General features: G+C 34.5%; 2 protein-coding genes across 2 annotated transcripts in view; both read left to right on the top strand.

The window, feature by feature from the left end:
* The window catches only part of LOC127797240 (double-stranded RNA-binding protein 4-like), a 29448-nt gene extending 21706 nt beyond the window's left edge, over nucleotides 1–7742 (top strand). The window contains exons 3-7 of the mRNA XM_052329948.1: nucleotides 370–602; nucleotides 698–917; nucleotides 1514–1600; nucleotides 6934–7098; nucleotides 7202–7742. Coding sequence (XP_052185908.1) covers nucleotides 370–602; nucleotides 698–917; nucleotides 1514–1600; nucleotides 6934–7098; nucleotides 7202–7458 — 962 coding nt within the window. The 3' untranslated portion in view covers nucleotides 7459–7742. The remainder of the gene's footprint in view (nucleotides 1–369; nucleotides 603–697; nucleotides 918–1513; nucleotides 1601–6933; nucleotides 7099–7201) is intronic.
* A 2726-nt stretch (nucleotides 7743–10468) lies between these two features.
* Nucleotides 10469–12948, top strand: LOC127796977 (double-stranded RNA-binding protein 1-like). Its single transcript, XM_052329371.1, has 5 exons — nucleotides 10469–10636; nucleotides 10815–10872; nucleotides 11073–11153; nucleotides 12366–12598; nucleotides 12685–12948. Exons 1-5 carry the CDS (start codon nucleotides 10469–10471, stop codon nucleotides 12946–12948), a joined length of 804 nt encoding a protein of 267 aa, XP_052185331.1.
* Nucleotides 12949–18675: the final 5727 nt, after the last annotated feature.

The raw sequence follows: 18675 nt of genomic DNA, 5'->3' as shown, positions 1-18675 counted from the left end.
ATGAGAATTTGTATATGGGGTGTCAAGAAACTCTATTTTAGAAAAGGAAACAATTAAAATTAGGAAATAAACTAATCAAGAAACAGAACAAGATTTCCAGTATTTTACTTTCTAAATTTGTCCTAGAGAAAACCTGAAATATTTAGATTTGATGCTCCTCCATCTTCTTTAAGCATCCTAGATCTTTTTTTTTTTTTTTAATAATTAATCCTTCTAAATTATTGCAAGTAATGGTCAGCCAACCCCTATAAAGTTTAGCAGGCTATTATATAGACTCTGCATGGATAAACTGCAATTCATTGGCAATTTTGAAAAAGCGCATGTGCTTACCTTTTTTAACATCTTTTCACAATATTTTTTTGGTTGTAGATATGCAGCATGGGTACAAAAATCTGCTTCAAAAGTATACTCAGATGAGAAACCTCAATCAGCCTGCATATTCCTGTGAACGAAAAGGTCCCCCTCATGCTTGTCGCTTCAATTCAAAGGTTACAGTTGATGGGAAGAGCTATGAGAGCCCTGAATTTTTCTCCACAATAAAAGAAGCAGAACAGTCAGCTGCACAAGTTGCCTGCGAGTCATTATTACTTAATGTAGTTCAGGTGGCTAGTTTTTTTTTTTTTTTTTTTCCTTTACAGGATTAGCTGTTTTTTAATTTTTTATTGTTGCATATTTGATTTGTTGATCAAAATATTAGGATGAAACTGGTGTCTACAAGAATCTTCTACAAGAACTGGCTCAACGAGAAGGTTTTGACATGCCAAAGTATGAGACAGCTGTTTCTGGTCTGCAACACTCGCCAACTTTTGTCTCTACTGTGAAAGTTAGAGGAAAATCATTTATAGGAGCAGCAGCAAAAAACAAGAAGCAGGCAGAGATTAATGCAGCAAGAGTTGCTTACATTGATCTTAGTGAACGTAAGAAACTTGTCTCCAAATGTCTAGTTTTCTGTGAGTCAGGATGGATCCTTGTTTAATAATTAACTAATGAGACTTGTGTTTGTAATATAAATATACATCCTGAAGCAGACCACTGGATGACAATGGTGTATGGTATTTTGACTTAGCAATTCTCTCATGAACTTGAAGTCAATTGCCATCCATGAGATTTAGATATGGCTGCCATACAATGACCAAATCATGCATCAATTTATAACAGGGATGGTTTTGCAGGTTTTTTTTTTTTTTTTTTCTGTCAAAGATACAGTTTTGTTGTGTACTTGGGATTTCTTCATTTAAAAACTCTTGGTTCCTCCAAGACTCTGTTACTGTAAGGTTTTGGCAAAATGTTAAAATTCTTGTCTTTCACTTCATGAGCGGTGAAAAACACATTAGAATGGTGCAGTGCATCTGAAATTAAATATCATATTTTACTTATGCCCTTGTGTTACTTTTCTGTTAAAGCTGAAGGGTGTAACTTTTTTGAGAACTGATGGAGCCTGTTGACCTAAAGAAATATTCTGAGTCCATGCTGTTCAACAAAATATTTGATTATTGCTTCTGCTTGCTTGCAGAAACCCATCTCTGTGATATGGCGGAATGGCAGAACAGAGATGAAGAGAGGACTGAATGCAGTGAACCTCCTGCTATAAAAGAACCAGGTAACATACATTTATGGTTTAATAAAAATTGAAGGTTGTAATGATGGAAGGTTGCACGGTCACTGAGAGAAGTGAAAAAAATGGTTTCTGGTTCTACAATAGAACCTTTCTCAATCCATGTGGTGTAGGACAGATCTGGTCCTGTGAGAATACCTATTGATTGGAGCCTTTTTTAATGTTTAGAATGCTAGGGAAAATTGTTAAAAGGGTAAGGTCTAGGTTTGTAATGGGTTGGTAGGCAATTTAGAGGTAAAATATGGTTGAAAAGATGAAATTTGGGGGCTGGAAACAGTTCTAAAAGTAGGGTTACGAAAATAAGAACTTGGAATTGGAGGATTGTGAAAGCGATTAGAAATATTTTCTAGGCATTACAGCTAGGGTTCAAATTGCATCACACAATTCAAATAAATCATACATGCTTCGAGAAAAACTGCAGCAATTGTTCCATTCACTAATAAAAAAGAGAGATTACAATGGTATTTATAGAGTTTTAGTAATGCCTAATGCATAAAATATGAAAGCTAAGTTTAAAAATGCTCCCAGGAGGGTCCTTCTTCATCCAATACATCCCAAGTTAATGCTTGGACCTTAGAACAAGTTTTAGGACATCTCTTATATGTGTTTAGAGGTTGCTTCCAATGTCCTCCATCACCATGTCAACCATTTTTGAAAGCTTGCACCAACTCTCATTACCATCCCATAAAATTGATTTCCTTTATGTCATTTGGTTGTGAAAAGAGGCTGATGTAGATAACTTTCCAGTATTAATCCACGCTGAATTAAAATGTTTATCCATCAATGTACCAAAAATTCTCTGTAACATTTGGTTGCTACTCTTGTTCTGGCTGTTGTTTGTTGCTATTTCTGTTACTGGTCCTTTATTGAAAATGACAAAACCGTATTATTGAGAAAATTGATGCAAGTTTGGAAGTTTTTAAGGTTGAATTTTAAAATATTGGTGGTGATTTACAACTTATGAGTTTCCCATCCATGATTCTTAATGTGGTTTTCTGGTTAAGTTCTAATCTTCCATTATTTCAAATTTTCTATTTATATGGTAGACATCAAATTTTAACTTTGCTATTTTCCTTTGGGAAAAAAGGTCAAGGGTTAGACACTTTACCAGCCCCAATTCATTCTGAGCTTTTTTGCATTTTTCAATTGCTGGCTTGTTTCTGTATTTTATATTCGGTGATGTGGAACAAATTGCAAATGAATTCACTAACAGCTTTTTGGAAGGGTCAAAAACTCTGGAATTAGAATTTCAATCCCAAACTTTTAATGAATTCTTGTCTTTGTAATAAAAATAAAGTATAAGAATTGGAATTCCATTTACCCTCAAAACTCTTGAATTAGAACTCTGATCAAAGTTGGTTGGAATTGTGAATAAAGAATTGGAATTCTTATGCCCCACTCATTTTTTTATTTCCACAATACCCTTATTCTATTTATTTTCCTTGGATTTTCATATCTTCTCTTTCTCCCAAGGTATTCACGCACAAATGCAACTGTATTCTTTCTTTGTAATATACTTTAAATCTATCTAGTGTTTGAATGTTGTGTTAAGTAGTCGACAACCAACATAAAATCTAGTTGGATCCAAAACATGAACTCTAGACAAACTATGAAAAACCGTTGGGGCGTAACCCTTCATAGCAACACGCTACACTGCCCACGTGTAGTGTCAAGTGAGCTAGGGCAGCTGCATTGACATCCGGATGTAGTAACAAATGAGCAAGGGTCCTCGCATTTGCTTGGACGGATGCAGGTAAAGAAACTCGTCCAAAATCAAATTCAAAGTCAAAACCAAAATCAAAATCATAGATTAAAGATTGGGTCATGGAACATAGGAACATTAACAGGCAAAGCTATGGAAGTGGTAGGTGTGATGATTAGGAGAAAAATTAATATTATATGCCTTCAAGAGACGAGATGGGTAGGGAAAAAAACAAAAACTTTATCAGAAACTGAATATAAAATATGGTGCACAGGAAATGATCGAGCGAAAAATGGAGTGGGGATTATTATGGATAAAAACTTAATAGATGAGGTAGTGGATGCAAAGAGAATATGGGATATGATTATTATGGGGAAGGTTGGTTTAGGAAGAATGACTATAAATATCTTTAGTATATATACACAAGCGAGGTTAGGTGAGGAGATAAAAACGAAATTCTGGGAGAATCTAGAGGGACTCATACAAATGATACTAAGAGGAGATAAAGTGATTATAAGAGATGACTTAAATGGTCACGTGGGTAGAGACGGAAACGGTTATAGAGAGGTACATGGAGGGTATGGATTCGGGAAAATTAATAATGAGGGTAAGTCTATTCTAGATTTTACTATGGCATATGGGCTTACCATAACCAATACTAGATTCAAAAAACGGGACAAACACTTAATCACATATAAAAATGTCACATCAAGCAGTCAAATAAATTACTTCCTCATGAGACGAGAGGATCGGTTATGTTGTATGGATTGTAAGGTGATACTGGGTGAGTGTTTGACTACTGAACATAGACTTTTGGTACTTGACGTCCAAGTAAGAAATTGGAAGAGAAAAAATCACACAAAACAAAATCCAAGAATTAGGTGGTGGTATTTAAAAGGGGAGAAATAATTAAGCTTCAAAGAAAAATTAAGGGGTAGAAGGGAATGAAATGGAGAAGGATAGACAAACCAAATGTGGAGGGAAATGACTACTACCCTGAGAAACACGGCAAATGTAGTCCTTGGAGAGACAAATGGTAGAGCCCCAAACCTTAAGTTGTCTTGGTAGTGGAATGAAGAGATACAGTTGAAAATTAGAAATAAGAAAACTTACTATAAGGTTGTATATCAGTGCAACAATGAAGAAAATTTAAAAAATTATAAAGAAGTGAAAAATGCAGCAAAAAGAATTGTTAGTGAAGCAAGTTCAAAAACAGATGAGAATCTATATTAACGGCTTGATACAAAAGATGGAGAAAGGGATATACATAAATTAGCTAAAACAAAGAGAGAAAAACAAGGGATCTAAACCAAGTGAAATGCATAAAAGATGAAAACCAAAATGTATTAATAAATGAGGGAGCAATTAAGGAGAGATGGAATGAGTATTTCACAAAATTATTTAATGATGGTGGGAACACAAGAGTTAGGTTGGGACATCTTGTAACTCCGAAAGGAACGTGAGCTTTTTATCAATGTATAAGTTCAAAAGAAATAAGGCAAGCATTAAAAAGATGAAAAATTATAAGTCGATGGGATTAGATAATATACCAATAGAAGCATGGAAATGCATGAAAAAAGAGGGTATCTCCTGGCTAACGAAATTATTTAATACGATCCTTAAATAAAAAAAGATGCCAGATAAGTGGAGGAAGAGTATTTTGGTTCCTATATACAAGAACAAATGAGGTGTTCAAAATTATGAAAATTACAAAGGAATTAAGTTAATAAGCCATACCATGAAACTCGGGGAGAGAGTAATAGAGCAGATGTTCAAAAAAGAAACAGAAGTCTCGAAAAATCAGTTTGGTTTCATGCCTGGTAAGTTAACAATGGAAGCTATATACCTACTGAGACGCCTAATGGAAATGTATCAGGATCATTAGAAGGACCTGCATATGGTGTTTATAGATCTAGAAAAGGCCTATGATAGGGTCCCTAGAGAAGTATTATAGAGGGTTTTAGAGAAGAAAGGAGTCTGAATAACCTATATATAAGCCCTTAAGGACATGTATTACGGTGCAGAAACAAGGGTCAAAACATGCAGAGGGGATACTGAACCGTTTAAAATTACAATGGAATTGCATCAAGGTTCTGCACTAAGTCCATACTTATTTGCTTTAGTAATGGATGAACTCACTAAACACATTCAGATAGAGGTGCCATGGTGTGTGCTATTTGCAGATGACATAGTGTTGGTGGATGAAACAAAAGAGAGACTGAACACTAAGTTTAAGTTGTGGAGAAACAATTTAGAATCTAAGGGATTTAAATTAAGTAGAAGGAAAACAAAATATATGGAATGCAAGTTTAGTAAGAATGCAAGAGTGGAGGATATTATAATAAAATTGGAAGACCAAATCTTACAAAGAAAAAATCATTTTCGATATTTGGAATCAGTGATTCAAAAAGATGAAGAAATTCACGAGTATGTCACGTATAGAATTAAGGCAAGTTGGCTAAAATGGAGAAATGCATCGGGAGAGTTATGTGATAGTAAAATTCCATTAAAACTGAAAGGAAAATTCTATAGGATAGCTATACGATCAGTTTTGTTGTATGACTCAAAATGTTGAGCAATCAAATACCAGTATGAGCAAAAGACGAGCGTAGTGGAGATGAGAATACTAAAATGGATGTGCGACAATACAAGAAAAGATAAAATTAGAAATGAGGTTATTCATAATAAGGTCGGAATAGTGCCAATCGAGGAGAATATGAGAGAGACTAGACTAAGATGGTTTGGTCATGTGAGAAGAAGACCAAGAGATGCTCTTGTGAGGAGAGTTGATGAAATGAAACAATTTGTCAAAAAAAGAGGTAGAAACAGACCTAAGAAAATTTTGGGAGAAACGTTAAAGTTTGATATGAAGTGTATGGACTTAAATGAAGATACGATAAAAGACAGAAATACATGGAAGTCTAGAATTCATGTAGCCCATGTGAGATAAAGGTTGGATATGTTGTTGTTTTTGTTTAGAACATGTAAAAATTGAAATCCATTGTTTAATTCCATTTCCATCTTAGTTCCAAACATAAGAATTAGAATTCAATTCTAATTTTTAGTGTTTTGTTCCAAAAGAAGTAATTAGAATTCTAATTCTGTTGGAATCATTAAAACTATGGAATTAGAATTCTGATTTCATTAGAATTGATTCCAAACGAGTTCAAAGAAAATAGACCAAACCAAGGTGAAGAAAAGATAAAAAAAATTCCTGACTCCAACGTGGGTCAGGAGCCTACTTTGGGAGCTTAACATTTTCCACATGGGTGTGTACTCGAGGAGTATAGCATATATGATTACAAAGCTCTCATGACATACTTCAAGTACATACCAAGACCCGGCCAAATACATCCTCGCAAATCACTATTCCGGCCACTCAAAGTAGGGTGTCTTCCGGGTCTGGGACTTGAACATTTAGGGCAAAGGGATGGACTCAAGAGGAAAGAGATGATTGCCGTAGGGATAAATTCAAAGGATAACAGGGTTGATTACAGCTTTTGGGTCAACACATTAGGATGTGTGATACTCATAGATTTACATAATAGGGAACGCATTTGATTGCAGCGTATGATTGTTTTAGTTTGCTGACAAGATACTGCACATTTTTGTTCAGGTCCATCCGTCCTGAATCCCATAGCTCTGCCATCTGCAAGTGAGATAAGGGAAGCCTTGGAAGTCTCATCCGCCTTCTTGCAGTCTGTCGTCGTCGATCATCCGGAACAGAATGTGCCAAAAGATATCCCGATAATATCTGAAGAGCCAGATGAGGAACATTTAGGTGATTTTTGTTTTTGTTCGAAACAATATTCAGTGTCACGGGCTTTCCATATTTAACTGACATTCTCCATTGTCCATGTTCTTTTTCATATTTAACTAAAAAGGCAACAGGGATCCGTTTCATGCAACCGCTTCCTCGGGAGAAGATAACGTGCATTGGCCTTCAAAGTGGCCGGATTATTCTTCTAATATGGGATTAACTGTTGGGGCCCCAGTTGAAGCAGGTGTAGCAAATACCTCATCGCCTGCAAAAGTTATGATTTTCCCTCGCGGTAAGAACGTCACATTTCCCGATGGTGCCATTGTGTTGCCCTTCAGCGATGAGAAGTGGGTGGCTTTGAAGATGAATGTGAGAAAGTGATAGATCTATTAGTTGGATTGCTAGTCAGAAATTGCGAGCGGTACGATGGTAATGAAAACTTGTAAAACCAATTGCCTTGGGTGGTAACTCACTAAGAAAAAAAAAAAAAAAATTGCCTTGGATGGTAACGGCGAGTATAAAAAAACGCTTTACATGGTATAAAATTAGAAATGATTTATGGTAATAATATATATACACATGTATAGCTAAATGCTTTTGATTAGAAGCATAGAGACTTAAATCTGTTCGCAGATTGTGGACTATTTTGATATTAGTTGGTGTTTCTTTTTAACAGGTTCACCTTTATATATTTTGCTTAAAACACAATACAATCATCAAATAAAAATTTGAACCTTCACATCACACTAAAACCAGAAAAACTATACTGTTCTGTCAGTCTTTTATGTTTGTTTAAAGTCTATTTAAAGACAAATAAAAACTAAAGTTTAATAATCAAACATCACTCCTTAAATAAAGACTTCATTTGAGATATTAAATTTTTTACTTCATTCAAATTTCTAATTATCATATTCTAATTATTAAATAAAAAAATCAACTTTAAATTTTTAAATTTTAATTTTAATTAATATAGATTGAGTTATATATCTAAGTGAATATATAAAATAAAAGAAATAATATAGAATTAAATAAATAGATTTATTCATCTTTCAGCATGAATAATATGTATGATAATGGATTTTATTATTTTTTCACTTTTCTTCTTGTCTTCTAATTTGAATTTAATAAAAAAAAAGATTTTTACAAATTATGAAAAGATTTGTTAGAATTCCATTCAATAGCCAATAGATTCTTAGTCAAAACAAGATTATTAGAATATATAGAAAGACAAAAAAAGCTCTTTATAAATTATTTTTCTAATGTATACATGTATCCATGTTTAACAAAAAAACATGTTTAAGTATATTTATGTTACGGGTATTTTTTGATCTACTTCTTATGAGTTGGGTTCAACCTAGTAGGTCGGTCCAATCACCTAAAAGCCCAGTAGACACCAAGCCAAGTTCGTCGAAGCAAACTTGTACATCGCTAAAACTTGAGCTCAAATCACAAGACCAAACAGGCTTTAAACAAGTTCCCAGCGATACCTCTACCTAGCTCCCAACGATATCTCTAGCGAGCTCACGACGACGCTTAAGGTGATGGTGAGTTCCCAGCAACGCTTCCAACTGGCTGGTCTAACTGATCAGCTCACATGACAAGAAGGTCATAGGGTAACCGGAGAACGGTTGTGGACTAAGGGTTATTCCGGTTGGGTCATCCGGGCCCAACCTGGCCTCACCCTCTCGGCCCATTTTCTTAGCCCATGGTAGTCTCATCCTAGCCCTGTACCCGCCTACAACAACATCATTACAGTCATTTCTGGATTTTCGTGCGCCTACCTCAAATCTCATCCCTATTAATGGCAAATCTCATCTTCATTAATGGCACATCTCATCTCTATTAATGAGAGTCCCGTCAGCACCATGTCATTGTCTGGGAGCCTCTGTCGGTGCCGGATATTCAGTCTCATCATCTACAAGCACATGACGCGTTCAGAAGGACATTCCTTCCTCCTATATATCAGCCATATCTTTCCAAAGCCAAGTATGCTCTTCTCTGTTAGCCTATTGATACGCTGCATCTTTCCTACTTCCTTACTTGAATGTTAGAGTACTTGCAAGGGGCTGATTGGCCGGGGGGAATGCGGACAAAGCAATATCATGCTCCTCAGCGTGTCTTTTTCCTTTCTCTCATTCCTTGTTCATTTGATCATCGCAAACCAACTAATCACGATCGATCAATTTCGAACGTCGACAATTTATGAACTCCCGAATAACTTAGATCTTGGTGCCATCTAATATTTGTAAATTTGGCTAAGTAATTTTTGTTTTATTTTTATTTAACAAGTTAGTTAATCAAAATTTTAAATATTGGGTGGCATGGTTTTATTTAACAATTGAGCCCACTGAAATTATGTTTTACTCTATAATGTATATATAGAATTTAAGATTAATTTTTTTCTATAAATATTCTATTGAAAAAATTACAAAACGTCGAGAGTTTATATTTAGAGCATGGCTTGAGTCTCACAATGAAAAATTAAAAATAAAAAAATTATTAATTATTTACAAAGTGTCAAAAGTTTATGTTAAAATATATTTTGAGTCTCACGATGAAAAATTAAAAAATAAAAAAAATCTAAATTATCATTATATTTACATTTTTTTCTAACGAAAAAAATATATGTAAATACGAGAAGAATTTTGAGAAAGACTTCACTTGAATTTGAAACTTCCAATCATCATCACATGTCTTCTCTCCTTTGAAGCAAATGTCGACATTTGTAATAAAAATATCCAATTACTCACTTAATAAAAGTTTAAAAGATCACAATTAACTTCACATGCCTAAATTCATAAATATTTCTAAGTATTATTTGACTTTAATTTGATGCGTTTGGTTACTTGAAAAATTACAAAATAGTAATTAAAGAAAATTGACTTAAGGGTTCCAATCAAGATGTTAATAATCATATGGACAAAATTGAGTTGATTGTTTTTGCTATTATTTTATGTTGTTTGATATATATATATAAAATTATAAAATTGTGTTTTAAAAATTAAATTAAATTATTTTTATTTTAATAATATTTAAAATTTTAAAATATGAGTCGTCATATTTTAATCCGCCATTAAAATTTTAGATCCTAAAAGTAAAACTTATCAGATTCGTCGTTGTTATATTTATATATATATAATTAAAAGGAGTTGTCCTCTTTATCTGAATAAAAAAAAATAGAAAAGAAAAAAGAGTTTCCCCCCAGCCTTGTCCCCTTTCATGCTGCTCCCGAGCGTTACAGAGTCTGCGGAGACGTGCAAGATTCTAACTGAATGCTCAGGAGGAGCATAACTCTCCTTTCTTTGCACACACAACACACTGCGAGACAGAGAGAGAGAGAGAGAGAAACCGAAGAGGAAGACGACGCTTGCACATTGAGAGAGAGAGAGAGATGTACAAGTCGAAGCTTCAGGAGCTTTGCCATCAGAAGGGGTGGGAATTGCCCCAGTACTCCGTCATCAAAGACGGCCCCGATCACAACCCTAGCTTCACCGCCACCGTCACCGTCGGCGACCTCCGGTTTCATACACCGTCACACGCATATCCAACACATACATCTGTATGCTTGTCTTCTATGTTTTAATTTTGATTTTATTTTTTAAGATATTGATCGGCACAAGAAGATTCTCGCTCATCCAACGCCTCCTGGATTGTTTTCTTTCGTGTTGCTTACGCTGGCATCTTAGCCTAACTGCGAGCAGAAGTCTTGAGAATTTGTTTCGAATAAATCCATCCAGAAATTATCTCTCCGTTTGGTTTATAGAATTCTTGCTGCAAAAGGAATTGTTCGATGTGGTACTCACGCATATTTTTGTATGTTCTGTGGAAGATAGTGTGTTGTTTCTTAGTTTATCCCCCAGTTCTTTTCTTTGCATAACCTGAGTTTGTGAATCAGAGAATGACCTATAGTGACTGTATCACTGATCTATATTGGGTTGAATTGAGTCTTAGTTTCTTCTGCATTATTGTTTCTTATCAATGTGTTGCTTTTCCAGATGCAATTACAAAGTTGGATAATAATACCAACTTACCGAGTGAAACTTCTGTGGGAGTCCAAGATGATGTGGAGTGTAAAGGTCAGAAAACATTGATTTATTTCAAGTATTTTGTATAACAAATATTATTCTTGTGTAAATCTTTTTGCTTATCTCTATAACTTTTCATGAGCAAGTATATAGTTTCAATGCTCGACCTATCATACATGAAATAAAATTAGTTTCTAAACACTTCATTTCTCTTCTTAGTTTAAATCACTCTCTCTCAAAGTTTTATAGTGGGGCTTATTAGCTTGATTTTTCTATAATTTTCACAACTTTTAACACCTCATTTAGTCCCGTAGATGAGCACCAAGCACTTTTCCTCCTCTCTAGTTTGACATCCTTTTTAATTTAAGAATAATATTAGATAATTTCGATAACTAAAAAAATACTCTTCTCCCTTGCATTTTCATGCTTCTCATAATCATCACCATCATCAATTGGGCCTTTTTCTAACCAAGTTAGGATTGGTGCTGCATCATTCATAATATCAATTGACTTATAAGAGTAATGTTGATAATAAAAACCATGTAAAAGAACAATGTGACAAAATTTTCATGCTTCTATTTGGCACATTATTTGGTACAATTGATTTTGTTATTCATCTTTTTCAATCTTTCTTTATTTCATTTGGACATTTGAGTCAACAAAATATGTAGTTCCAATCTTCTTCAGAATTACAAAAATGCCCTAATATAGCACTTATTTATGTACCATCATTAAATAATTTCGTGAAATACTCATTTCATTTTTATTTTATTGCTGCTTTATTACTAGCAGTTTAGTTTTCGTCTTGTATACATTTCACTTGACTTAGATCTTTTTTTCTTTTTTTTTTCTCTCTTGCTTTTAGCTAGTATATGTAGACACGCGCACACATAAATCTTTCTCTATCTTTTATATCAAGTTGGTATAAATTTTCATAAGCATTCTCCATTTTTTATGTAAAATCTTGTGGCAAGCACTCTTAGTTCTAATTTTCTTTTCTACCTCTTAATTTTACCACCAAGATTCTTTTGATTGGGACTTCTTTTGATACGCCATCATCTTTTCTTTAACCTTTATAGATCTTCTTTTTTTTAAAAAAAAAAATAGTTAATGCTTCTAAATTATTGCAAGCAATAATCAGCCAACACCTCTAAACATTAGCAAGGTACTATATATACTCGGAATGGATAAACTGAGGAATTTTTAAAAAGAGCATGTGCTTAAGTTTCATAACATCTCTGTTCAATATTTATTTGCTCACAGTTACACGGCACGGGTACAAAAGTCGGCTGCACAATTATGCTCAGATGAGGAACCTCAAACTGCCCAAGTATTCATATGAACGTAAAGGCCCCGATCATGCTAGTCGATTCAAGTCAAAGGTTACAATTGAAGGGAAGACTTATGAGAGTCCCGAATTTTTCACCTCGAAAAAAGAAGCAGAGCAGTCAGCTGCGCAAGTTGCCTGCAAGTCATTATCACTTAATGTAGTTCAGGTGGCTAGTTTTTTTCTTCCTTTTACAGGATTTGCTGCTTTTTTTCTTTTATTGTTGCATATTTGATCTCTTGATCATAATATTAGGATGGTTCTGGTGTCTACAAGAATCGTTTACAAGAATTGGCTCAAAAAATAGGTATTGAGATGCCAAAGTATGAGACAGCTGTTTCTGGTCTGCAACACTCGCCAACTTTTGTCTCTTCTGTGGATGTTGAGGGAAAATCCTTGACAGGAGCAGCAGCAAAAAACAAGAAGCAGGCAGAGATGAATGCTGCAGAAGTTGCTTATGTTTGTCTTTGTGAATGTAAGAAACTTATCTCCTTGTTTCTATATACTAGTTTTCTGTGAGTCAGAAAGAGTGATCCTAGGTTAATAGGTTAACTAATGAGACGTGTTTGTAATATAAATATACATCCTGAAGCAGACCATTGGATGACAATGGTGTATGTATTTTCATTTACAAAAAAAAAAAAAAAAAAAAAGAGACAATGGTGTATGTATTTTGATTAAGCAATTCTCTCATGAACTTGAAGTCAACTGACATCCTTGAGATTTAGATATGGTTGCCATACATTCACCAAATCATGCATTGATTTATAACAAGGATGTTTCTGCTGTCAAAGATACAGTTTTGTTGTGTTCTTGGGATTTCTTCTATTTAAAAAACATTTGATTCCTCCAAGACTCCGTTACGGTAAGGTTTTGGCAAAATGTTAAAATTCATATGTTTTGCTTCATGAGCCATGAAAAACAAGTTGGAGTGGTGCAGTGCGTCTGAAATTAAATGTCATCTTCGTTTTTTTTGCTAATTGTTCCATTGACTAATGAAAAAAGAGAGATTACAATGTCTTAAAACCGAAGCCCAATTACTCACTCAATACTCACCGCACCAATCACAGTACATGCACAATAACAGAAAATAAAGAATTGACAGAATTAAAAAAAGAACAGAAAATCAAACCACGATACTTTGCACATCGTTTACCCTGGTTCATGCCATAGAAATGACACTACATCCAACAACTCTACCGAAAGAGCAATTCACTAAGAAATTCAAAAATTTGTACAAGAATCACTCGCCTTCTCTTACACTCAAGTACAATCCTTATAAAAAGATTCCAAAAACTATACTGATCACAGTTCTCTCTCTTTTCTCACTGTACTCAACCAAGAGAATGAAATAATAGAATAATTGATGATCATAACAGGTCCTTTGCCCTCCTATTTATAAACTAAAAGGGTGGACCTTCCTAAGGAAAATAATTGACTATTATAAAATCTAAATTATCCTTAATATTTACAGTTAATTACAGATTGTATCCTGTACTCTAACTAACATCCGATCATCATCATAGTTTCCTCAGATTTCTTCTAAACTTCCAACATATTAACTTGGGAAAAACATCAACACAATGGTATTTATAGAGTTCTAGTAATGTTATTCCTGCTAGGGTTGGGCAAATCCTTTTCCTATCAGAGAACTAAACAAAAACTGAAATTATTAATAATAAGTCTAGGAAAAAACTATGAGTAAAGCATAAATATTATCAATAGACCCTAATACATATAACCTTAGGAGATATTACGTGGAATGACAAAATTACCCTATTGCATAAAATACAAACTAAGTCTAACAAAGATCCCAGGAGGGTCCTTCCTCGTCCAAAACATCCCAAATCAATGCTTGGGCCTTAAAACTAGTTCTAAGACGTCTCTTTTATGTCTTTAGAGGTTTCTTCTCTCCCCTGCTTGAGAAACTTGGCTCCCTTGAGTTGAAAGCATTATATCTGTCATAAAAGTCATGATCGAGATTTGAAAATCCACCGTAATATAGTTCTAATGGTCTCCTCATGTAGGGAAGTGTTAGGAAAGCAAAGATGAGATACCTTGAAGATGCTATACCATCTTCTTCTTGCAGTTGCTCCTCTCATGTTGTTCAACCCCAAGATGTAGCTCCACTCTTGGGCATTGGTATCCATATGACCAGGTTCTCCACACTTGAATCATGTAGGTTTGTCCCTTTCCATTTGGCCAATTTGCCATTATAACTTTTCCTTTGGGATCAGATCCATAAGAGGTAGATTTAGAGCCATTGGGGTGGCTACTAGATTGTGACGATACTGATTTTGCTCCACAATAGACAATCTCCCCAGTTTGATAAGGAGTCTTCTTAATAATGAGGGAATTTCAAGTACTTTTCCGTATCAAGAGCTACTTGAAACACGTGTTCTACCTAAATCGTGGTTGTCTATTGAATTCTGTCCTAATAGAAAACTAAACAAAAACTGAAACTATCACTAATAAGATTAGGAAAAAACGAGTAAAACCCAAGTACCATAAATAAAACCCTAATACATAATTAGAGTTTCCAAAAAAACCGTAGTAAAAACCATGTAGAATGACAAAAATATTCTAATGCATAAAATATCAAAACTAAGTCTAACGAAGCTCCCAGGAGGGTCCTCATTAATCCAATACATCCCAAATCAATGCTTGGGCATTTGACCAGTTTTAGGACGCCTCTTATATCTTTAGAGGTTACTTCCAACGTTTTCCATCATCATGTCAAGTTGTCAACCATTTACCAAGGCCTGCACTAGCTCTCGTTTCCATCCCATACAAATTGAATTCCTTATTCTGTTGTGAGAAGAGGTTGATATAATTGACTTTCCAGTATCTATCCATGCTGAATTGAAATGTTTACTATCAATCAGCATACAGAAATTGTCTCTTGTGACATTTGTTTTCTTCTCTTGTTCTGGCTACTGTTTGTTATGTTGTTGCTATTTCTTTTTAATGGTCCTTTATGGAATTATTGAGAAAATTAATGCAAATAGGGAAGTGCTAAAGGTTGAATTTGTAGATATTGATGACAGTTATCAACTTTTGGTGAGTTGGCTATGATTCTTGATGTGGTTTTCTGGTTAAGTCCTAATCTACTATTATTTGAGTTTTAAGCTAGGCATCAAATTATAATTTTGCAAGTTTCCTTAAAAAAAAAAAAACAGGTCAAGGGTTAGACACCATACTATTTACAATTCATTTTGTGGTTTTGCATTTTGCAATTGCTGGCTTGTTTTTGTATTTCATATTCCATCATATCTTTGTGGGCAGAGTGGTCTTCTAGTAAAATAAGTGAATGTAAAATGTTGTATATAGAATAAGATGTATAACATGTTTCTTGAGATTGTTCCAGTAGTCAGCAGAAAATGGTAACGGTCTGAGTTTTTAGATTCGAATCCATTTCTTGCATAGTTACTGAGGATTAGATTCAGATTTACTTCACCTATTAAAAATTGTGGGATCGAACGACGAAAGTCCCCACAAGAAAAGGCAACCCAAGACATATAACATTTATATACATGAAGTTATATTATCGCAAAGGAAAGTACAATATATAGATATATAATATATATACAGTTGCCAAATATATATGTCATAATATCTTAACAATATTTTTGCTAGTTTCCTTTTGATAAAGGATTAGACACTGCACTATTCCCAATTCATTCTGAGTTTTGCATCTTGCAATTACTGGCTTGTTTCTATATTTTATATTCCATCATACCTTTTGGTGGACAAAGAGTGGTGATCTGAAACAGAATGTGGCAAAAGCCAACCCTGTAATCTCTGAAGAGCTAGAGGAATATGTAGGTGATTTTTCCTTTTGTTCCGAACAATATTCATTGTAATTGTTTTTCATATTTAACCATTCTTTACTTACTTTTCTGGACGGATGACTTTTTAAGTCACGTGGAAAGCTTTGTCCCAAATTGCTTAAAATTGGATATCCGCGACTCTCTGATTGGAAAAATTGACAGGTGGTGTCAAAACTTAGGTCAATTTTCCAACTTAGGACTTGGCGCCCATTCAATGATTTAATCTTGGTTGGGTTTTCTGGTACATTGTATTATTTTCGGCTAAGACATGTAAGAAAGATGCCCGAAATCTTCCATCTTCCTTCATACTCTCTCTTATTAGATCTTTTGATTTCACGATTTGATATTTGTTTTCTGTGCTGAACCTTATTGTTCTGTTAGTGGTGTCATTCTGCTTTGCTATATGGAGCTGCCCTTAATCTTGTTAAATAGTGAATTGTATTTGTTTTTTTTTTGTACATAGAGACTATATCTTAAGGTACACACATACATTTTATCCAATTACAAATGAACCATGCTACTTGTATTCCTTGAGTTACAAAAAGACTACATATATGCCAAAATAACATAAATACCTATCATATGTGCAAATTTACTTTCCTTCACCCAATGACCCATGGCCATCACCCAATGACCCATGGCCAGTGAAAGTAAAACATGATCGTTATGGGGCAAACAATATAGTTCAAAATTTTTGAACTTATCCCGATCCCGGCGATTGAATCAACGACGAAATCAAATCATTCACATATAAATAAATAAATCTAACCTTTAGATCATCGAGTCGTTCGTGGATTCGAGCCCTCCAAGCGTCCGGCCTCTAACTCGTGATACGCGACACGCGTCCGTCGGCAAGGAGAGCGGAATATGAGTGCTAGCTCCTTCTCCTTTTCGCGGCTTGTGTATGGACGAAAAGAAGGCCCACGTTTCAAATTGATGCCAAAAGAAACAAGAAAAAGTGAACGGCAATATGTTTTTTAATTTTTGAAAAACAACACCAAAATTCACTCTAATTTTGGGCAACCTATAAAGGGATATTTATATAGAAATATCCTAGAGTTTCTAAAACCCTAATGGATTGGGCTAGCCCATTAATTCTAATTTAATTAGAATCTTAAGTGGGCTTATTCTAGTTCAACTAGAAATATAATTAAAAGGCCCAAATCCTTTTATAGGTTTAAATAAAATATTTTGACCCAAATCTAATTCATAACTAAATATATTTTATTTAATATTTAGTCCAAATCTAATTTGGTCCAAATATAATATTTAATATTTGGCCCAAATCTAATTTAGTCCAAATATAATATTTATTTTAATATTTGGCTCAAATCCAATTTAGTCCAAATATAATATTTAATTTAATATTTGGACCAAATCTAATTTAATTCAAATATTAACTTAAACCCAAATATATTTTATTTCCTATTTACCACTCCAACAAATAGAAAATTATTAAATTAAAAACTCCTTCCTAATTTAATCAATTGTCATTTTAGGAAACTCTTTCCATTATGACGACTCCTCGTCATAACGGCACAACTTCTTACCGAAATGTCCCACTTAACCATACGTCCACTCTTCTAGTTTAAGCCAGGGACCGTACCTATTGCGTATGACTCATTAGACTTCCGAATATGTTGGCAATGTGTCGGTACAAACACATAAGACAAGATTGGCCTCTAGCAAGGCATCATGCCTACCCAATTATTCAGAAGGATTCATAATCCGCAAATAACCTTTCACGAGTATGGTTACCGTGTAATTTGATCCTCTCGTCAATGTATCCTATGTGATCTCAAGTTAGCAATATGTTGCTTGATTATGATCACATAAGTTTTTCTTCGGTCATCCGGATATCTTCACTTAATAAAAAGTGAATCAATAACTCCTTATTGACATGTTTCACCATGGCTATGGATTTAAAGTGAATATTCACCGAATGCGCCTTAGATACATCATCCTCTATCAAGGGATAGACGAGTCCCATCTTGGCTATGCACCCATCTCCATAAGTCTCACGATATACCCAACGATCGCCCATGTGCAGCCTTTGTCTACGCCTATCGAAACGATGTCAAAGCATACCGGTCTTCTTATGAGATGACCGTGACAACATCAGGTCCAAGGATTAGTTACACCCATCTCGTATGAGAATGCCATCAACATATAACCAAAATGGATTCTCATGGCGAGACATGTCCAGTGACACGTTCTCCAACATTGGTCACCTATGTACTTGTCCAGACATCCTCATGCCTATGGGTGTAAGACCCCATTGCTATCACATAGCAAAAACATAGCACATACAAGTCTTACCGCAATTGCCAATGTCCATTCTTGACATTGCTACGACTTGGGACATTTAATGATGTCTAGAAACTGTGATGCATCATCTCACATCTTTATAGATTAA

Source organism: Diospyros lotus, chromosome 3, assembly GCF_014633365.1.
Source record: "Diospyros lotus cultivar Yz01 chromosome 3, ASM1463336v1, whole genome shotgun sequence".
Lineage (NCBI taxonomy): Eukaryota > Viridiplantae > Streptophyta > Magnoliopsida > Ericales > Ebenaceae > Diospyros > Diospyros lotus.
This window is presented reverse-complemented; position numbering and strand designations above follow the sequence as displayed.